Raw genomic sequence first — 22,532 nt, 5'->3', positions numbered from 1 at the left:
AAATAATTTAAAAAAAATGTTTAGTAAATAATTGGAACCTTCGTGACACCAAAGTAAATCAGGATACATGAATAAATATATCATGTCTCAGCTTATTTTCAAGTATTATTTTTGTGGTTGATTGTACATATATTGTATTGTATATAAAAAACACAATATTATCCTCAGGTTTTGCCACTTTAATGTCCCCCACGAATACTAAATGTTGGGAAGAATACAGTTTAACTTATGCAAAGTAGGTAATGTAATTTATTAGGATGTCCGTGTGTTTATCAGCTCTAAATATATCCATGTGTTTAAAGGAAAATACATTTAATTCATTTAACTCTGATGATGCAATGCTGCACCAACACTGTGGAACACTCTACAGTCCACCGTGTTTCCGGTCGGACTTGTTTCCTCGCCGCACCTCTGTTGTCTCATGGAACTTTGTTTACGGCCGAAGAAGAAGCTTCAATAACGTGTGTCTCACCTGTCAGACCAGGTAAACGTCAGCGCACTGTGGCTTCACACGTTAATACTTGAGCTTAAAAACAAATATGATGAATTTCCGCGTGTTTTCCTGCAGAATCTGCACAACATGTCAAACATTCACTCCCGCCAAAAGTGTTCTGTGACGCGAACACGCGCACACGCTCGTGAAAGTGACGAACAATGACGCACTTTTTAAAAGACATGTTTGGAACATATTTGTGATGTCGAGTCACGTGGTGATTTCCTGTGGTTTACTGTAAATGTTGTGGTTGTCACGTGGTCTTGTGGTTCTCTGAACACAAGGTTCTGTGGAACATGACTTCTGAGGTGATCTTCTAGATCTGACATCTTCTGGATCCTCCTGGTCCTCCACTGGTGCTCCTGACCTTTGACCTCATGGACCTCTGCTTCTGTCTCCTCCAGGATGTCTCACGGCAAGTGGTCCATCTCCAGCAGCGACGATGACGACGATAGACTGACTCCGTCAGGAAAAACCACATCCGGCCTGGCGTCTCCAGGATCCCCCCGACCCTCCTCCCGAGGGCCCCCCTCCCCTCCACCCCTGCACCTGGACCCGCCGGTGCAGGTGAAGTCAGAATCCAGCGACTCTTCTCTCCGGATCGGCTCCGAAGCCCGACAGACCGCGGCCTCGAACCAGTCCAACCCGGTCCAGTACGAGTCCAGTCCCTCGGCGAAGAGGAAGAAGGAGGCGCCCGAGGGGTCCGGGTGGGCTCTGTCCGACAGCGACGACGACGACGTGAAGAGCGCCGCCCCCCCCAAGAGGAAACCTCCCGAACCCCGCAGCAAGAAGGCGGCGCCGGAGCGCCCGCCGAGCCCACACGGTCCACAGTACTATCAAGACGAGCCCTCGGACTTCTTCGAGTCCAGCGTCCCGTGTCTCAGCGACCAGTACAGGTTCTACCTCAACAAGGTGACGGGCCTGGACCGGGAGTTCAACACTGGAGCGCTGCACGTCAGAGGTGAGAGTGACCCCTGCTGGCCAGAGTGACCCTCATGACCTCTGTGACCCTGGAGGTTAATGTTTGAAGTTAACGTTTAACAAAATAAGCGACAAAAACATCTTCTGAACGGATTTATTTCATGATTTATCACGAAATAGAGAATAACTTCATATCGTCCAACATCCCACAGAAACTTTACTCTGGACTACAGTGTCATGATTTTAGAATGTTTTTATACTTCGATACCATTTCTTTACCATGATTAAAGAAAAACACCTTTAACTTTGAAGTACACGACTGTATCAAACAACACCATTCGTTTGACGTCATTTTAACATTTGTAAATAAACAGAATCAACACATACAGTGCCTTGCGAAAGTATTCGGCCCCTTGAACCTTTCAACATTTCGCCACATTTCAGGCTTCAAACAAAGATATAAAATTTTAATTTTTTGTCATGAATCAACAACAAGTGACACAATCGTGAAGTGGAACGAAATTTATTGAATAATTTAAACTTTTTTAACAAATAAAAAACTGAAAAGTGGGGCGTGCAATATTATTCGGCCCCCTTGCGCTAATACTGTAGCGCCACCTTCTGCTGCAATTCCAGCTGCAAGTCTCTTGAGGTATGACTCTATCAGTTTTGCACATCGAGAGACTGGAATTCTTGCCCATTCTTCCTGGCAAAACAGCTGGAGCTCAGTGAGGTTGGATGGAGAGCGTTTGTGAACAGCAGTCTTCAGCTCTTTCCACAGATTCTCCATTGGATTCAGGTCTGGACTTTGACTTGGCCATTCTAACACCTGGATACGTCCATTTGTGAACCATTCCATTGTAGATTTGGCTTTATGTTTTGGATCATTGTCCTGTTGGAAGATAAATCTCCGTCCCAGTCTCAGGTCTTTTGCAGACTCCAACAGGTTTTCTTCCAGAATGGTCCTGTATTTGGCTCCATCCATCTTCCCATCAATTGTAGCCATCTTCCCTGTCCCTGCTGAAGAAAAGCAGGCCCAAACCATGATGCTGCCACCACCATGTTTGACAGTGTTGATGGTGTGTTCAGGGTGATGAGCTGTGTTGCTTTTACGCAAAACATATCGTTTTGCATTGTGGCCAAAAAGTTTGATTTTGGTTTCATCTGACCAGAGCACCTTCTTCCACATGTGTGGTGTGTCTCCCAGGTGGCTTGTGGCAAACTTTAAACAAGACTTTTTATGGATATCTTTGAGAAATGGCTTTCTTCTTGCCACTCTTCCATAAAGGCCAGATTTGTGCAGAGCACGACTGATTGTTGTCCTATGGACAGACTCTCCCACCTCAGCTGTAGTTATCTGCAGTTCATCCAGAGTGATCATGGGCCTCTTGGCTGCATCTCTGATCAGTCTTCTCCTTGTTTGAGATGAAAGTTTGGAGGGACGGCGGGTCTTGGTAGATTTGCAGTGTCTGATACTCCTTCCATTTCAATAGAATTGCTTGCACAGTGCTCCTTGAGATGTTTAAAGCTTGGGAAATCTTTTTGTATCCAAATCCGGCTTTAAACTTCTCCACAACAGTATCTCGGACCTGCCTGGTGTGTTCCTTTGTCTTCATGGTTCTCTCTTTAAACAGAACCCTGAGACGATCAAAGAGCAGGTGCATTTATACGGAGACTTGATGACACACAGGTGCCTTCTATTGATCATCAGTCATTTAGGACAACATTGGATCATTCAAAGATCCTCACTGAACTTCTGGAGTGAGTTTGCTCACGAATAATATTGCACGCCCCACTTTTCAGTTTTTTATTTGTTAAAAAAGTTTAAATTATCCAATATAAATTTCGTTCCACTTCACGATTGTGTCACTTGTTGTTGATTCATGACAAAAAATTAAAATGTTATATCTTTATGTTTGAAGCCTGAAATGTGGCGAAATGTTGAAAGGTTCAAGGGGGCCGAATACTTTCACAAGGTACTGTAATATATATTAAAAGTGTTGACGAACAATAACAAACCAACATTTGTCTCATTAATGTTCAAATAAAAAACAAAACCTACAGATATATAACAAGGCACTTTAGGTATAAAATATTTCAATATAGTCTCGTTTCGTATACAAATCTTCAAATATTGTCATGTAAATTAAAAAAAGGAACTTGATCTACACACAGAAAGATGCTCTATTTATCTTTTTAACTTGATTAGAATGTGGCTCATATTATCTGGAGGTGTTTTCTTCTGACGGCTCAGTGTTCACGTCTAGAAGGTCCGGTCACTTCCATCAACAGTCGACCCGTGGATCCAGCACCGACGGAACCAGTTGTATTTTTCACGTGTTTGCAAAGTTAGGTTGGGTAGAACTTTATTGATCCCTCAGGATCAAAGTGTCGGTTCCTGTGAAATCATGAGCCTGAACTTTTTTTTTTAGCCAATCATGTGACTGCGTAGAATAACACGACCAGGTAGCTCGGTACTCTGTTGCTTTTGTCTGGTATTATACCAACATATTGATATTTCATTTAAAAGACTATCAATTATAGGAATTTAAATATCTTTATATATTTTTTCTTTCTGGTTCAAACAGAAACTTTCTATCGTAATATATATATATATATATATATATATATATATATATATATATATATACTGATGACTGTGAAGTTCTTCAACAGTTTATATATTATTATTTTATATACAGTATATATATGATGACTGTGATGTTCTCCAGATATTCTCTCGCCTCTGTTCGGGACGTTGAAAGAGTCTGTCCAGGTGAGTCTCTACACCTGTGGATGATCTCAGCGATTGATTAATCGGGTCTGTTTTCAGTTCAACTACTGTTTTGACATCGCCTGGATGGTCCAGCAGTACCCCCCCGAGTTCAGGTGAGCCCCTGCACCTGTCTGGTCATCCTCCACTGCTGCTCTGTCGTCTGGACCTCAGGGACCGACCGGTGCTGGTGGTCCACGGGGACAAGCGCGAGGCCAAGGCGAGGCTGCTGCAACAGGCCAAACCCTTCCCTCACGTCAAGTTCTGCCAGGTACCGACCCGACCCGACCCGACAACATTGACCTGACTCGCCTTTCGTTCCTCAGGCCAAGCTGGACATCCAGTTCGGAACGCACCACACGTGAGTGACCTCGTGACCTCGCAGCTGACCCCGGCTGACCTTCTGCTCGTCCTCGCAGGAAGATGATGCTGCTGTGGTACCAGGAAGGATTCCGGGTCGTCATCACGACCTCCAACCTCATCCGGGCCGACTGGTACCAGAAGACGCAAGGGTGAGTGAGAAGAACCGCTCCAGGAACACGGAGCTGGACTTCCATCGCTTCTCAAGGTCAAATGAGTTTATCAGTGTCGTCACAACATTGATGCTCCTTTAAAATGATTTAATTTAAATGTTTCGTTAATCAATTAATTATTTTAATATAATCTTTTCTGCATTAAAGGTTGAATTTGCTTCTTTTTAGTCATTTTATTTAAAAATCACTAAATTCCAAATGATGATTTATTTATTTTTTACAGAAAGATGTTCTTGTTTCAATAATTAAAATAATGAGCTTCTAAGTTGTCATGTGATCGTCTACGCGTCGCATGATTGGACGGTTTGATCAGTAGCTCTGTGCTCTGTTGGTTTAGTCTGGAGACTCTTTTATACCAACGTTTATATTGAATTTAATATTGACATTAAAAAATAAATTAATAAAATTATTTTTTTAATTATTGAAATTACAATATGTAACTATATGGGACATAAATACACAATATGTGTATAAAACACGTTTTGAGAGAATTCTTTAGATTTAATTGTAGATAAAAAAACACATTCAACCTTTAAATATTTACATTTAATTTTAATTCAATTATAAAAATACAATCAAAGCTTAAATAAATAGGTTAAAGCTCAATATTCTGATAAGGTTGAAGGTTCAAGTCTCTTCTCTCTCCCAGCATGTGGATGAGTCCCTTGTTTCCACGGTTACCAGACGGCGGCGGCGGCGGCGAGTCGTCGACCTTCTTCAAGCGCGACCTGCTGGACTACCTGGCGTCGTACCGAGCGCCGGAGCTGGACGAGTGGATCCAGAGGATCGGAGAGCACGACCTCTCAGAGACCAGGTAGGTGACCCGGGTCAGACCCGACAGACTGGAGCCAGAACCTGTTCTTCTGCTCTCAGGGTCCACCTGGTGGCCTCGACTCCCGGGAGGTTCACGGGTCCAGACATGGAGCGCTGGGGTCACCTGCGCCTGAGGAAGGTAGTGAGTCATCGGGTCTCATCACGGTCCGTGGACCCCTCAGAACCTGGTCTCTCTGGTCCTCAGCTGCTGTACCAGCACACGGACCCGGTTCCTGACGAGGAACGGTGGCCGGTTCTGGGGCAGTTCTCCAGCATCGGGTCCTTGGGACTGGACAAGACCAAGTGGTTGGCCGGGGAGTTCCAGCGCACCTTGACCACGCTGGGCAAGTCCTCGCTCCGGCCGAACCCCCCAGTTCACCTGGTACGTGTCACATGACACACATTTGTGGGTCAAGTTCTGATGTTTAGGGTCAGAGACTCGAAGGTTTCTGGTCGTTGATCTTTTGTTTAGCAGTTTTTACTAATTATATCATTATATAAATACTAATATATTTGATTATTTATTAATGATTATTGAATATTTAATTATATAATTATTTTATCATAATTTATAATAAAATACTGAAATATATAAGATTTTGCAGATGTTTTATTTATTATTATTTATTAATTCATAGCATAATTCTACAATATTCGATCATTTCTTCCATAATTATATAATAATATACACATAAATAATAAAATAATAAACTATTCAAATGAAATTTTTCATAAACGACTCATTATAAATCCTTAAAAATAGATAAAAGAAGTTCAAATTGTTGTATAAAAATTAAACAGGTAATTAAAGTTTAAATAAAATAAAGTCAATTATTAAACAAACAAAACAATCAACTTCTCTCGGTTCATGCCAGAAATCACCAGCAGGGGGCGTGTTCTCCAACATTTATGGATCACGTGATGGAGTCACATGGTCCCGTTATGACGGAGCAAGGGTTGAGGGTTGAGGGTTCACTTCCCTGTGATGTCATGGTGGTGGACCTGACCCGGGTCACCCACCTCTTCACGTCTCACTCTTCTCTCTGCAGCTGTACCCGTCAGTGGAGGACGTGAGGACCAGTCTGGAGGGGTACCCGGGTCAGTCCTGCTCTCAGGTCTGATTGTGTCGCGTCAGTCTGGTCTCAGTTGATGTTCTTGTTTCCAGCTGGAGGTTCTTTACCGTACAGTGTTCAGACGTCTCAGAAGCAGCTGTGGCTCCACGACTACTTCCAGTTAGTTCTTATCTTCATCATCTTCATCATCTTCATCTTCATCATCTTCATCATCATCGTCTTCATCTTCATCGTCTTCATCTTCATCATCATCTTCATCATCATCATCATCATATTCATCTTCATCATCTTCATCATCATCTTCATCATATTCATCTTCATCGTCTTCATCATCTTCAGCTTTATCATATTCATCATCTTCATCATCATCATATTCATCTTCATCGTCTTCACCTTTATCATCATCTTCATCATCTTCATCGTCTTCATCTTCATCGTCTTCATCATCATCTTCATCATCATCATATTCATCTTCATCGTCTTCACCTTTATCATCATCTTCATCGTCTTCATCTTCATCGTCTTCATCTTCATCATCATCTTCATCATATTCATCTTTATCATCATCTTCATCATCATCTTCAACATCATCATCTTCATCGTCTTCATTTTCATCATCATCATCATCATCATCTTCATCATCATCATATTTATCTTCATCGTCTTCATCATCTTCATCCTCAACATCTTCATCATCTTCATCATCATCATATTCATCGTCTTCATCTTTATCATCATCTTCATCTTCATCATCATCGTCTTCATTTTCATCATCATCATCATCATCATCATATTTATCTTCATCTTCTTCATCATCTTCATCCTCAACATCTTCATCATATTCATCGTCTTCATCTTTATCATCATCTTCATCTTTATCATCATCATCTTCATCTTCATTATTATCTTCATCATCATCATCATTTTTATCTTCATCATCATCTTCATTTTCATCCTCCTCCTCCTTCAGGAAACGTTCCACTATCTCAGTTGTGTTTTGATTGTGTGTGTTGTGTGTTGATTGTGTGTGTTGTGTAGTCGTTGGCAGGCTGACTGCACAGGCAGAAGTCACGCGATGCCTCACATCAAGACCTACATGAGGACGTCTGCAGACTTCAGTCGTCTGGCCTGGTTCCTGGTGACCAGGTGTGTGTAGAAGATCGCGCGTGAACCTGTGTAGAAGATCGCGCGTGAACCTGTGTAGAAGATCGCGCGTGAACCTGTGTAGAAGATCGCGCGTGAACCTGTGTAGAAGATCGCGCGTGAACCTGTGTAGAAGATCGCGCGTGAACCTGTGTAGAAGATCGCGCGTGAACCTGTGTAGAAGATCGCGCGTGAACCTGTGTAGAAGATCGCGCGTGAACCTGTGTAGAAGATCGCGCGTGAACCTGTGTAGAAGATCGCGCGTGAACCTGTGTAGAAGATCGCGCGTGAACCTGTGTAGAAGATCGCGCGTGAACCTGTGTAGAAGATCGCGCGTGAACCTGTGTAGAAGATCGCGCGTGAACCTGTGTAGAAGATCGCGCGTGAACCTGTGTAGAAGATCGCGCGTGAACCTGTGTAGAAGATCGCGCGTGAACCTGTGTAGAAGATCGCGCGTGAACCTGTGTAGAAGATCGCGCGTGAACCTGTGTAGAAGATCGCGCGTGAACCTGTGTAGAAGATCGCGCGTGAACCTGTGTAGAAGATCGCGCGTGAACCTGTGTAGAAGATCGCGCGTGAACCTGTGTAGAAGATCGCGCGTGAACCTGTGTAGAAGATCGCGCGTGAACCTGTGTAGAAGATCGCGCGTGAACCTGTGTAGAAGATCGCGCGTGAACCTGTGTAGAAGATCGCGCGTGAACCTGTGTAGAAGATCGCGCGTGAACCTGTGTAGAAGATCGCGCGTGAACCTGTGTAGAAGATCGCGCGTGAACTTGTTAGTTTGACTCACGTTCACTCTTGTGCTTCAGTGCTAACTTGTCTAAGGCGGCCTGGGGAGCTCTGGAGAAGAACCGTTCTCAGCTGATGGTTCGCTCCTACGAGCTGGGGGTTCTATTCCTGCCCTCAGACTTTGTGAGTACACACATGCATGCACACACACACATGCACACACACATGCATGCACACACATGCATGCACACACAAACACTCATGCACTGACACACGTACACACACGTACACACACACACACACGCAAACACTGATGGGCACACACGCACACATGCGCACACATGCACTGACACACACATGTGCACACACACATGCCCTGACAAACACATGTGCACACACACACACTCACACACACTCACACACACTCACACACATGTGCACACACACATGCCCTGACAAACACATATGCACACTCACACACACTCACACACATGCACACACATGCACAGACACAAACACTGACACACATGCACACTCATGCACACACACACTCACACACACTCACACACATGCACACACATGCACACACACACACAAACACTGATGGGCACACACACACACATGCGCACACATGCACACTCATGCACTGACACACGTACACACACATGCACTGACACACACATGTATGCACACACATGCACACACACAAACACTGACACACACATGCACACACATGCACACACACAAACACTGACACACACATGCACGCACACACTGACACACATGCACACTCATGCACACACACAAACACTGACACACACATGCACGCACACACTGACACACACATGCACACTCATGCACACACACAAACACTGAACCACGCACACAAACACTGAACCACACACACACACACACACACACACACACACACACACACACACACACACACACACACACACACAAACACTGAACCACACACACACACACACTAACACACACACATTCAAGAATGTCTTCCTTACACTTCCCTCTACAGAACATGGAGACATTTCCTGTTGAACAAAAGCCATTTCCTGTTTCCTCCTCCTCTGGTTTCCCGGTGCCCTTTGACCTCCCGCCCACTCCCTACACCTCCAAAGGTCAGATGACCCCCAAAAAAACGTATAATCTTCAAATCACACGTTTCTATTTTCAATTAATCAAAAATGTTTTAATATTTTTTCAGATCAACCCTGGATCTGGAACATTCCGTACAGTCAAGCCCCGGACACACACGGCAACGTGTGGGTGCCGTCCTGAACACACACATGTACACACACATGTACACATGTACACACACACACGGCAACGTGTGGGTGCCGTCCTGAACACACACATGTACACACACACATGTACACACACACACATGTACACACACACACACATGCACACACACGCACACACATGTACACACACACACACACACACATGTACACACACATGTACACACACACACACACACACACATGTACACACACATGTACACACACACACACACGTACACACACATGTACACACACATGTACACACACACACACACACACACATGTACACACACATGTACACACACACACACACACACATGTACACACACATGTACACACACACACGTACACACACGTACACACACACACATGTACACACACACACACGTCTTTCAGTCGTTACACTTTTATATTGTCAACAATAAACATCATGTCTTCACGTCGTGCTGCTGTTTGTAGTTCATCTTGTATTAATTGTTACTTAAAACTATTTGAATAAAACTACTGTATTTCTCTACAATTTGCCACGTTTTATTATTTTTACTGATTATATTTACTCCTTACTCTTGTATTTCATGATGTTAAATGTTCTCGTAGGATATTTAAATGAGTTCTTACAAAACTATATAAATATTCAGTGAGAAAAGTGTCTCTAAGTTTGTTATTTACGAATCCAAGTGAAGGGACTCCATCTCCCATCATGCCCTGCGGTAATGAACCAACATGGCGCCTGTCTGGCGGACAAAAGGCGAACCCGTCTGGCGGAGAATGAGGCTCGAATAAACAAGGAGACATTTTGGGGAAACTGTCCGTGTTCGTCGGAACCGAGCGAACATCTGCATGACAACAGCAGCGCCGCAGGTGTCAGGACCCGGATGTTAAGGTGAGTGTTAGCTGCTAGCGGCTGTTAGCCCAGACTCCCTCAGAGGAGCGCAGATGTTCGAGTGTTTCACCTGCTGGACCAGAAGCCGAACATCTGCACCTCAGTCTGCTGCGGCTCAAGGTCGCTCTGGGTCTGGACTCGCACTCGGCGCTGATGCGGTCCAGAGAACTGTTGCTGTTCGTCCACAGTTTTCAAATGAAGCTTCGATTTAAACTGAAGAAACTTCATGATCCTTTGACAGTGACGTCATCAGCACTGATGCGTCATAACTTTGAACCGTCACAACATCTGCAGCCTCGACACACAAACTTTCTCTCGACAAGAACTTGTGTCCTGCTTTCCAGTGACTCCTCGGAGACCGTGGTTCTCAGTCCTGGTTGACCCTGCAGAGGTCAAAGGGCAACATCTCTCCAGCGTGCTCAGCATCTGTGTGCAGCAGAGAACCGCACGCTGATGGATCGCTAGAGTGGATCAATAAATGATCCGGTCGTTGTACATGTTGCTGTGGTCAGAGACGACCTTTGACCTCTGCCCTCGTCTGACCTGAGCGTGTGAAACAGTATAAACATTATTATTATTTAAACAGTATCTGCAGTGATCGTAACATAATAGTTTATCACGTGAAGCAGAAACATTGTTAGTGTTTAGTGACTCTTGTGGAAACATGTGATCTTTGTGTTGTTGTAACAACAACTTTGTCGACTCGACACTCGCAGGAACATGTTAGTGAAGCTCCAGCTGATTGGACCACAAGTTACAACATCAACCAATTGGGACGCTTTCTTTGTCATAAGCTCCGCCCACTGGAGCACGAAGAGATTCTAATGGGATCAGACGCCTGTCAATCAAAACAGCTGCTCTGGTGTGTGAAGATCAAAGATAACGTTGTGATTTAAGAAGGAGAACATTTTGTTCTGAGAACAATGGAGGACGAGTCGCAGTGGTCAGTGGTCAGAGACTGACCTTCTGGTCCCAGTTTCATAGTATCTGAGGATCTGATCCACGTTCATCCAACATTCCTGTGAGTTACGTCTGAGTCGTGACTCATGTGTGCAGAGAAAAGTATGTCCAGATGTAGACGCACACACATGTACACACATGTACACACATGTACACACATGTACACACACACATGTACACACACACACACACATGTACACACATGTACACACACACATGCACACACACATGTACACACACACACATGTACACGAACACATGTACACACACACACACGCACACATGTACACACACACACACACACACATGTACACACATGTACACACACACATGCACACACACATGTACACACACACACATGTACACGCACACATGTACACACACACACGCACACATGTACACACACACACACACACACACACATGTACACACACTCACACATGTACACACACACACACGCACACATGTACACACATGCACACATGTACACACACACACACACACACACATGTACACACACACACACGCACACATGTACACACATGCACACATGCACACATGTACACACACACATGTACACACACACACACACACACACACACACGCCCTCTATACGTTCTGACACGTCGACTGCAGCACAAGCATCAGATTCAAAAATATGATTCTTCTCTTCATGGTCCTGAAAAACTCTTGTTCCTGCAGGAAGTTCTAACATGTTCTGGGCCTTCATAACTACAGTGTGTGCGTGTGCGTGTGCGTGTGCGTGTGCGTGTGTACATGTGTGCGTGTGCATGTGTGTGTGTGCGTGTGTGTGCGTGCGTGGTGTCTAAACCATGATCCACAAACGTGTAACTCAATGTCACAAACTATTATTTTAATAATCGATCAATTATTGATCAGATCATAAAACTAGTGATGTGTCGGTGAAGCTTCATGAAACAGTGCCATGTTGTTCAGAGGTCAGTAGGTGGAGCCATCAGTTCAACAATGATGTATCATTGGAACACTTGATCAAGACATATAGTGCGTGGACACCATCTAGTGGACTCTGAAGGTAATGACACTGTTTCATGAAGCTTCATCGACACATCACTACCATCTAGTGGACTCTGAAGATAATGACACTGTTTCATGAAGCTTCATCAACACATCATTGCCATCTAGTGGACTCTGAAGATAATGACACTGTTTCATGAAGCTTCATCAACACATCACTACCATCTAGTGGACTCTGAAGATAATGACACTGTTTCATGAAGCTTCATCAACACATCACTACCATCTAGTGGACTCTGAAGGTAATGACACTGTTTCATGAAGCTTCATCGACACATCACTACCATCTAGTGGACTCTGAAGATAATGACACTGTTTCATGAAGCTTCATCAACACATCACTACCATCTAGTGGACTCTGAAGATAATGACACTGTTTCATGAAGCTTCATCAACACATCACTACCATCTAGTGGACTCTGAAGATAATGACACTGTTTCATGAAGCTTCATCAACACATCACTACCATCTAGTGGACTCTGAAGATAATGACACTGTTTCATGAAGCTTCATCAACACATCATTGCCATCTAGTGGACTCTGAAGATAATGACACTGTTTCATGAAGCTTCATCGACACATTGGACTCTGAAGATAATGTTTCATGAAAGAATCTTTTGTAACAACGATCTCGTCTCCTTCGCGGGTCCAGGATGTTGGGGGCGGAGCCTCGCTTCACCATCGAGCAGATCGACCTGCTGCAGCGCTTGAGGAGGACGGGGATCAGGCAGGACGAGCTGCTCCACGCCCTGGACGCCCTGGACCACCTGGACCGTCCTCACAAACCCCCTCGATCCTCGCGCTCCACCTGCTGCGCCGCCACACAGACCTCTGACCCTGAACCTCTGTCGCCCGACGCCTTCCAGCTCACCTCCCCCCTGCTGCCCCTCACCTCGCCCGTCTCCATGGCGACCATGGCCCACAACAGTCTCGTCAACGGGAAGTTGTCGCCGCCATCTCGCTGCCCCCTGGTGGACGGAAGTATGAACGCGCCGAGCTTCATGTTCGACACCAACGAGGAGGAGGAGAAGGTGGAGGATCTGATGAGGTCAGAGGTCACACGTCTGTCTGAGTGTGTTACTGTGTGTTACATTATTGTGTGTATTAGTGTGTGTGTTTGTGTTAATGTATGTGTGCATGTGTTAATGTGTGTTAATGTATTGGTGTGTTAATGATGTGTGTGTGTGTTCATAATGCGTGTGTGTGTGTTAATAATACATGTGTGTGTTAACATGTGTGTATTATTTTGTGTGTGTTATTAATATGTGTGTGTGTGTGTTAGTAATGTGTGTTAATAATATATGTGTGTGTGTTAATACACATGTGTGTGTTAACATGTGTGTATTAACATGTGTGTGTTAATAATATGTGTGTGTTAACATGTGTGTATTAACATGTGTGTGTTAATAATATATGTGTGTGTTAACATGTGTGTGTTAATAATATATGTGTGTGTTAACATGTGTGTGTTATTAATATGTGTGTGTGTGTGTTAGTAATGTGTGTTAATAATATATATGTGTGTGTTAATACACATGTGTGTGTTAACATGTGTGTATTAACATGTGTGTGTTAATAATATGTGTGTGTTAACATGTGTGTATTAACATGTGTGTGTTAATAATATATGTGTGTGTTAACATGTGTGTGTTAATAATATATGTGTGTGTTAACATGTGTGTATTAACATGTGTGTGTTAATAATATATGTGTGTGTTAACATGTGTGTGTTAATAATATATGTGTGTATTAACATGTGTGTGTTAATAATATGTGTGTGTTAACATGTGTGTATTAACATGTGTGTGTTAATAATATGTGTGTGTTAACATGTGTGTATCGATGTGTGTGTTAATAATATGTGTGTGTTAACATGTGTGTATCGATGTGTGTGTTAATAATATGTGTGTGTTAACATGTGTGTATCGATGTGTGTGTTAATAATATGTGTGTGTTAACATGTGTGTATCGATGTGTGTGTTAATAATATGTGTGTGTTAACATGTGTGTATCGATGTGTGTGTTAATAATATGTGTGTGTTAACATGTGTGTATCGATGTGTGTGTTAATAATATGTGTGTGTTAACATGTGTGTATCGATGTGTGTGTTAATAATATGTGTGTGTTAACATGTGTGTATCGATGTGTGTGTGTGTGTGTTAATAATATGTGTGTGTTAACATGTGTGTATCGATGTGTGTGTTAATAATATGTGTGTGTTAACATGTGTGTATCGATGTGTGTGTTAATAATATGTGTGTGTTAACATGTGTGTATCGATGTGTGTGTGTTAATAATATGTGTGTGTTAACATGTGTGTATCGATGTGTGTGTTAATAATATGTGTGTGTTAACATGTGTGTATCGATGTGTGTGTTAATAATATGTGTGTGTTAACATGTGTGTATCGATGTGTGTGTTAATAATATGTGTGTGTTAACATGTGTGTATCGATGTGTGTGTGTGTGTGTTAATAATATGTGTGTGTTAACATGTGTGTATCGATGTGTGTGTTAATAATATGTGTGTGTTAACATGTGTGTATCGATGTGTGTGTTAATAATATGTGTGTGTTAACATGTGTGTATCGATGTGTGTGTGTTAATAATATGTGTGTGTTAACATGTGTGTATCGATGTGTGTGTTAATAATATGTGTGTGTTAACATGTGTGTATCGATGTGTGTGCAGGAGGGACAGCTCCGTCATCAAGGACGAGATCCGCTGCTTCCTGTCTCAGCGCAGGATCTCTCAGGCGGTCGTGGCTCAGGTAACAGGTGAGTGTCTGGACCTGGACCTCTATGACCCCCTCCTGACCCCCTCCTGACCCCCTCCTGACCCGGGTCTGCTTCAGGCATCAGTCAGAGCCGGATCTCTCACTGGCTGCTCCAGCAGGGCTCGGACCTGAGCGAGCAGAAGAAGCGAGCCTTCCTGCGCTGGTACCAGCTGGAGAAGAGCAGCCCAGGTGAGTCTCGGGCCCGACAGGTGAGCCGGTCCTGACCCGGGTGTGCGCAGGTGCGACTCTGGCCATGAGGGCGGCGCCGCTGGACGACGTGGTGGAGTGGCAGCAGGCTCCGCCCTTCACGCCGGCGCCCGGAGGCTTCCGTCTGAGGCGAGGCAGCAGGTTCACCTGGAGGAAGGAGTGCCTGGTGGTCATGGAGAGGTCAGAGGTCGGAGGTCAGGGGCGACGGGTCGACCTGACGCCGGTTTGTGTTGCAGCTTCTTCAACGACAACAGTTACCCCGACGAGGCCCGGAGGGAAGAGATCGCCGCCGCCTGCAACGCCGTCATCCAGAAGCCAGGTGAGCCAGGTGAGCGAGGGGGCGGGGCCTCGGCCGATGACATCATCAATGTGCGTCTGCAGGGAAGAAACTGTCGGACATGGAGCGAGTGACGAGTCTGAAGGTTTACAACTGGTTCGCTAATCGACGCAAAGACCTGAAGAGACGCGCGAACATAGGTGTGTGTGTGTGTGTGTGTGTGTGCGTGTGTGCGTGTGCGCGTGTGCGCGTGCGTGCGTGTGTGTGTAGGTGTGTGTGTGTGTGTGTGTAGGTGTGTGTGTAGGTGTGTGCGTGTGTGTGTAGGTGTGTGTGCGTGTAGGTGTGTGCGTGTGTGTGTAGGTGTTTGTGTGTGCGTGTAGGTGTGTGCGTGTAGGTGTGTGTGTGCGTGTGCGTGCGTGTAGGTGTGTGTGTGTGTGTGCGTGCGTGTAGGTGTGTGCGTGCGTGTGTAGGTGTGTGTGCGTGTAGGTGTGTGCGTGTAGGTGTGTGTGTGTGTGCGTGCGTGTAGGTGTGTGTGTGTGCGTGCGTGTAGGTGTTTGCGTGTGTGTGTAGGTGTGTGTGCGTGTAGGTGTGTGCGTGTAGGTGTGTGTGTGTGTGCGTGCGTGTAGGTGTGTGTGTGTGCGTGCGTGTAGGTGTGTGTGTGTGTGTGTGTAGGTGTGTGCGCGCGTGCGTGTGTGTGTGTTTGTGTTTCACTGTGTGTGTGTGCGTGTGTGTTTGTGCGTGTGTAGGTGTGTGTGTTAATGTTTGTGTGTGTGTTAATGTTTGTGTGCGTGTGCGCGTGTTAATGTTTGTGTGTGTGTGCGTGTGTGTGTGTGTGTTAATGTTTGTGTGCGTGTGTGTTTGTGTTAATGTTTGCGTGCGTGTGCGTGCGCGTGTTAATGTTTGTGTGCGTGTGTGCGTGCGCGTGAGTGTGTTTGTCCGTGTGTGTGTATATGTGCATATGTGTTTGTGTTGTGTTTGTCTGTGTGTGTGTATATGTGCATATATGTGTGTGTGTGTGCGTGTGTATATGTGTGTGTATCTATGTTTATGTTTCTCTGTATGTGTGTGTGTGCGTAAATGTGTGTGTATGTTTGTGAGTCTATGTATGTATGTGTTTGTGTTTCTCTGTGTGTATATGTGTGTGTTTGTGTTTCACTGTGTGTGTATATGTGACTGTTTGTGTGTCTCTATCTGTCCTTGTGTGTGTATTTCCATTCGTGTCCGTCTCAGCCTGTGTGTATATTTGTGTGTGTTTGTTGTGAGTCAACAAGCGGGTGATTGAAGTTGTGTCTCCTGAAGAAGCAGCCATCTTGGAAGGTCACGGGGTCGTGGACGTCCAGAGTCCAGGAGGTCAATCGACGAGCGACGATGTCGACGGAAACGACTTCTCGGAGCAGGACGTGTTCGAGCGAAGAAGAGGCTTCGGGCGCGTCGACCTGTCGTCGCCCACGCAGGTAACCATGACGACCAGATGACCCCGTCACCATGACGACCAGATGACCCCCCACTGACCCTCCCTCTCCTCCAGGTGCCCGCTCTGATCCCCGGGTGGTTCTCCGCTCTGGGCCGCGGCCACAGGGGGCGCTCTCTCCTGTCGGGGCTGGACGTGTCCAAGCTACCCGGGGCCTCCTGGTCTCCGTCTTCCCTCCCGTCGGCCAATCACGACGCGGCGGGCATCAAGACCGAGGACGACGACTGAGTCCGACCCTTGAACCTCAGACGACGCCAAACGTGACGTCGACACGACCGCGCTTCTGTTAGCATGTTAGCATCAGCTGCAGTTACTGCGTTTTACCACCAGAGGGAGAAACTTTTTAATGAAATATTTATCATCAAATATTTAAAATTTTAAATGTTTTTTTATTCAAATATTTCAATAATATTTTCTAAATTCATTGTTTTTAATAATTATTTTAATTTTTAATTCCTAGTATTTTAAATTCAGTATAAATGTTATAAGAGTCTCCAGACTAAACCAACAGAGCTCAGAGCTGCTGATCGAACTTAAACGTTGTGATGTCATCGACAGTCATGTGACACAAGCGCGGTCGTGTCGACCCACAAACACACACATCTACACAAACGCCAAGAGTCGACATGTAGCAGCTTCATTTCTCCGACCGACACCTGTCAATCACACTGTGACGCGAACACTTCCCGCCAAAGATCTTCCTGCCGAGGTCACGTGATCAAACCAGGAAGTGATGTCACGACCGGCGGACAAACCGTGTGTCGACACATGAGATGTTGTCGTCATAATTCACTAAGTTGTGTTGTAAACACGCTCGCTGTGACCCGGGGCTTCCACTTCCTGTCGCTCCAGGAAGTCCCTCAGTTCTCGCCGCCACGACGCGCCAGGAAACCACACGACCTCGTAACGAAGCTACTGGACTGTAACACAAATACCTCACACTGTTGACACAAGTACACACACCTCAGGAGGAACCGGGTCCGAGCCGCTTGAGTTTTTCCCGCCACTTCCTGTCGAGTCACGACCGGGTTCGAGTCCCGGTCTGTGGGTCGACCTGAAGTTCTCACCTTCGCCACCAGGCGGCGCCTCGTTGAGCCGCCATCTTGGATTCATGTTTCAGGATTTAGTGCCTTTTTTAGACGCGTTTGTGCGTCTGTTGTTACGTTTTTGTGTTGAAATAAACTTGTTTACATTCAACCAATCACTGCTGCCGAAACATTACGACCACCTGCGAACACACACGTGATAAACACACACACTTGATGAACACACACTTGACAAACGCACACACTTGATGAACACACACTTGATAAACGCACACTTGATAAACGCACACTTGATAGAAACACACACTTGATAAACGCACACACTTGATAGAAACACACACTTGATAAACGCACACACTTGATAGAAACACACACTTGATAAACGCACACACTTGATAGAAACACACACTTGATGAACGCACACACTTGATAGAAACACACACTTGATAAACGCACACACTTGATAAACGCACACACTTGATAGAAACACACTTAATAAACGCACACACTTGATAGAAACACACACTTGATAAACGCACACACTTGATAGAAACACACACTTGATAGAAACACACACTTGATAAACGCACACACTTGATAGAAACACACTCTTGATAAACGCACACACTTGATAGAAACACACACTTGATAGAAACACACACTTGATAAACGCACACACTTGATAGAAACACACACTTGATAAACGCACACACTTGATAGAAACACACTCTTGATAAACGCACACACTTGATAGAAACACACACTTGATAAACGCACACACTTGATAGAAACACACACTTGATAAACGCACACACTTGATAGAAACACACACTTGATAAACGCACACACTTGATAGAAACACACACTTGATAGAAACACACACTTGATAAACGCACACACGTAGAAACTGCAGTTTATTGGATCAGACGTCGAGCGAGTTCATCCAGACAAAGGTCACATGACACGTTAGAAATCTTTGGACTGCAGTGAAAACACAATTAAATTAATAAAACCACAAATTGTGCTCAAATCTGAACGTGGGTTTTCAGTCGCACACACACACACACGCACACACACACACACACACGCACACAAAGATATAATCCGTCAGATTACAAATGAAATGATTTGACGATGTGTGTGTTGTGTTGCCGCGAACACACAAAGACACAGTTTGAAGGCCTCGCTGTACTGGACACACACACGCACACACACACACACACACACCCACGCACACACACATACACGCACGCACACACAGGATTGGGTCAGATTCTGGTTCTGTATTTGTCAATGTTCCGGTCCATGAAGTTCTCACTTCCACCACCAGGAGGCACCGTTGACCTTCATGACGTCACAGTCAGCTGCTCACTCGTCTAGGAGACGATATGTTCTTCCACCAGAGTGAACCTGGCGGAGCTGATCCTCATCACAGGTGAGCGGCTGAAGGCGTGAACGGATGAAATGAAAACATTTTTGTGCAAATAAATCAAAAGTTTGAGGCGACAAGTGACGACAGAACCGTCTCGACCCGGTTCTTCTGGTCCAGGCCCGGAACAGACCATGATGGACCAGCTGAACCTTCAAGTCTAGACTCGTGATCATCAACCAACACAGGTCACATGACTCACTGTGGCAGGAAGTGGAGTCTGAACTTCCTGTTCTGGTCACATGACTTTCAATGATTCCACAGGAATTTTACGTTCGTCGACCAGAACAAGCTAAAGCTAGCTTGAGTTTAGCTCACGCTAGCTTGAGTTTAGCTCACGCTAGCTTGAGTTGAGCTAAAGCTAGCTTGAGTTTAGCTAAAGCTAGCTTGAGTTTAGCTCACGCTATCTTGAGTTTAGCTAAAGCTAGCTTGAGTTTAGCTCACGCTAGCTTGAGTTTAGCTCACGCTAGCTTGAGTTTAGCTCACGCTAGCTTGAGTTTAGCTCACGCTAGCTTGAGTTTAGCTCACGCTAGCTTGAGTATAGCTAAAGCTAGCTTAGCGCTGACATTAGCGGAAACTCACAAGTCGGTCAAAGACTCATGAGTCGTACGATTGAGTCCTAGAGCTGAGAATCATCAAAGATTCGACTCTTTTTTTATCTTCCCTTTAAAACTGAAGCGACTCGTTGAGTCTCTGATAAAAAGACTCGTTCGGGCTTTAAAACCTACGTGTGATATGTTAGCGACCAGCAGGTGTCGCCGCGGTCGCTGTGTGACGAACTGTTGCTGAAGTTAGAGAGACACACACACACACACAGACACACACACAGACACACACACACACACTCTCACACTCTCACACACACACACACACACTCTCACACACACACAGACACACACACCTTCATAAAACGCTAACAATCGTTGACCCAATAAAAAGCGACTTCTCGTCAGATCTGTTGCCGGGCAACGATAATAAATACTCTCGTCTGTCGTTTCTTCTTCTGCTGATCAAAGTGCTTCGTTTACTTCGTCACCATGGCAACGTCCGAACTCGTAGCAGCAACGACATCCTTGTGCAACATCGATATAAATATCTCGTGAAAACGACGACAACGGAATGAAAATATTTTCTCTGTATATTGCGATATGTTGGTGACAACGATCACCGTGACGACGATCACCATGATGACCGCGATGAGGGTCACCATGACGACGGTCACCGTGACGACCGCGACGAGGGTCACCATGACGATGGTCACCGTGACGACCGCGACGACGGTCACCATGACGACCATCACCGTGACGATATTTCGACGAGTGATGTTAACGTGCTGGACGTGCAACTCCGGGTTGTGTGTCTGTGAAAGATGTTTGTGTACTCACTGTTGCACGAAACACACTCAAGTTCACTTTCTACACGTCGACCGAAACATTACGAACACCTGCTACTTCCTGGTTTGATAAGTCACTTCCTTCTGCTCATTCATCACATCCTCCTACCAACACCACTCTGGACGACAGCTAACATGCTAATGCTAAAATGACCACGAGACACACGTCAACCTCGCACGACCATCCTACCTCCGACGCACGTTGCCGCCGCTCCGTCGACTCGACTGATTGTACACACTCTGATATGTTACACATCCTACTGCTGACGCCACACAGCGTCCCAGTGACATCACACGTCCCTGAGGTCACCTCCGAGGTCAAACGTAAAAACACACTCTGGCGCTGGAACATGCCACAGAAGGCACGTCTGGAGGCAGATCTGGCAGGACCTGCTTGGTCGGGGGGGCAGCGAGAGCAGAGGATTGTGGGTCGTGACGATACATTGAAAAATGGATAAAAGTCTTAAATATGAATCAAAATATTCCAAGTTCTGGTCCCGGCTCGGGAAGGTCCGGAACCTTCCGTCATGACCCCGTGACCCCTGAGGAGGTCGCGGCTCCTCAGCTGCTCCAGGATTTACGGTTCTCCGAGCGCCGTGACGCGCCGGCGTCTCCTCGCAGCACCGGCACGTGCGCGTCCGCGGTCCTGCGGCGCTCGCGGCAGGCGAGTCTGTCCGGACGCACCATCACGCCGTAGCCCGGGCGGCACAGGAAGTAGCGCTGACCTCCCACCGAGCCGTCGTTCTTCCCTGTGGACCAGAGACAGGTGAGTCCAGGTGAGTCCAGGTGAGTCCAGGTGACCACGTCAACTCACCAGCGGGCGTGTCCAGCTCCACGCCGACCCAGACTCCTTCGGCGAACTGCGTCGTGCCCACGAACCGGACCGTCCCGGCCTTGTTGCTTCCCACGGTCACGTGACTTCCGTCTCGCAGCCACTCGGGCAGCGGCGCTCGCTCCTCGCCGTCCGCCGGGGTCTCCGACGCGTCCCGGCCTCCCGGGGCGTCGGCGTCCATGTGGTCGGACGAGGGCGCTCCGGCGCCGCGCTGAGGAGCAGAGGCGGCGTCAGCGGCGTGCTGCGAGCTCGCGGGCGTCTCCGGGAGGGAGGAGGACGAGGCGGAGGGGTGGAGGACGTCGGACAGGGTTGCCGTGGAGACACTGGTGGAGAAGTAGCCGCTGGACGATTGGCTGAGGGGGCTGAGGGGGGCGGAGTCATGCGGGTCATGCACAGGAAGAGACGAGACGTCGTCGCAG

General features: G+C 46.0%; 3 protein-coding genes across 11 annotated transcripts in view; 2 read left to right on the top strand and 1 right to left on the bottom strand.

Annotated features, from left to right (window-relative positions):
- Positions 1 to 400: 400 nt before the first annotated feature.
- Positions 401 to 10,302, top strand: tdp1 (tyrosyl-DNA phosphodiesterase 1). Of its 2 annotated transcripts, XM_087793725.1 has the most exons (17): positions 401 to 484; positions 898 to 1,454; positions 4,147 to 4,190; positions 4,248 to 4,303; positions 4,362 to 4,458; positions 4,514 to 4,548; positions 4,607 to 4,699; positions 5,370 to 5,534; positions 5,594 to 5,672; positions 5,739 to 5,915; positions 6,583 to 6,631; positions 6,699 to 6,765; positions 7,645 to 7,752; positions 8,559 to 8,661; positions 9,515 to 9,617; positions 9,704 to 9,798; positions 9,867 to 10,302. In XM_087793725.1, exons 2-16 carry the CDS (start codon positions 899 to 901, stop codon positions 9,775 to 9,777), a joined length of 1,806 nt encoding a protein of 601 aa, XP_087649851.1. In that variant the 5' UTR covers positions 401 to 484; position 898; the 3' UTR covers positions 9,778 to 9,798; positions 9,867 to 10,302. The 2 variants fall into 2 exon arrangements, with proteins under 2 accessions (XP_087649851.1, XP_087649850.1); XM_087793724.1 differs by having other exon boundaries at positions 9,704 to 10,302.
- A 204-nt stretch (positions 10,303 to 10,506) lies between these two features.
- On the top strand, positions 10,507 to 18,610 carry LOC148076167 (homeobox-containing protein 1-like). 6 transcript variants are annotated; one of them, XM_087793696.1, is made up of 9 exons: positions 10,507 to 10,665; positions 13,335 to 13,730; positions 15,374 to 15,459; positions 15,537 to 15,647; positions 15,698 to 15,845; positions 15,902 to 15,984; positions 16,047 to 16,142; positions 17,248 to 17,396; positions 17,471 to 18,610. In XM_087793696.1, the coding sequence occupies exons 1-9, from the start codon at positions 10,658 to 10,660 to the stop codon at positions 17,639 to 17,641; spliced, it is 1,248 nt and encodes a 415-aa protein (XP_087649822.1). In that variant the 5' UTR covers positions 10,507 to 10,657; the 3' UTR covers positions 17,642 to 18,610. The 6 variants fall into 6 exon arrangements, with proteins under 6 accessions (XP_087649822.1, XP_087649821.1, XP_087649820.1 ...); XM_087793695.1 differs by having other exon boundaries at positions 17,245 to 17,396; XM_087793694.1 differs by having other exon boundaries at positions 17,242 to 17,396.
- Positions 18,611 to 19,356: 746 nt separating this feature from the next.
- kif13ba (kinesin family member 13Ba) overlaps positions 19,357 to 22,532 on the bottom strand; it is a 68,694-nt gene continuing 65,518 nt past the window's right edge. For all 3 annotated transcript variants that reach the window (XM_087793004.1, XM_087793005.1, XM_087793006.1), the window contains 2 exons: positions 22,096 to 22,532; positions 19,357 to 22,030 (listed from right to left, as the gene is read on the bottom strand). The exon at positions 22,096 to 22,532 is cut by the window's right edge and continues 20 nt beyond it. In XM_087793004.1, coding sequence (XP_087649130.1) covers positions 21,843 to 22,030; positions 22,096 to 22,532 — 625 coding nt within the window. In that variant the 3' untranslated portion in view covers positions 19,357 to 21,842. The remainder of the gene's footprint in view (positions 22,031 to 22,095) is intronic.

Source organism: Callionymus lyra, chromosome 6 (genome assembly GCF_982586985.1).
Source record: "Callionymus lyra chromosome 6, fCalLyr1.hap1.1, whole genome shotgun sequence".
Taxonomy (NCBI): domain Eukaryota; kingdom Metazoa; phylum Chordata; class Actinopteri; order Syngnathiformes; family Callionymidae; genus Callionymus; species Callionymus lyra.
This window is presented reverse-complemented; position numbering and strand designations above follow the sequence as displayed.

What these genes read in the sequence shown, in the direction of transcription:
- LOC148076167 (XM_087793691.1), top strand. An exon ending in CCAGAAGCCAGGTGAGCCAG is followed by an intron (nt 15,994 to 16,046) that starts GTGAGCGAGGGG and finishes GTGCGTCTGCAG; the next exon opens with GGAAGAAACTGTCGGACATG. An exon ending in GAAGAGACGCGCGAACATAG is followed by an intron (nt 16,143 to 17,241) that starts GTGTGTGTGTGT and finishes TGTCTCCTGAAG; the next exon opens with AAGCAGCCATCTTGGAAGGT.
- tdp1 (XM_087793725.1), top strand. Translation starts at nt 899, where the DNA reads ATGTCTCACGGCAAGTGGTCCATCTCCAGCAGCGACGATGACGACGAT. An exon ending in TGGTACCAGAAGACGCAAGG is followed by an intron (nt 4,700 to 5,369) that starts GTGAGTGAGAAG and finishes TCTCTCTCCCAG; the next exon opens with CATGTGGATGAGTCCCTTGT. An exon ending in TATTCCTGCCCTCAGACTTT is followed by an intron (nt 8,662 to 9,514) that starts GTGAGTACACAC and finishes TTCCCTCTACAG; the next exon opens with AACATGGAGACATTTCCTGT.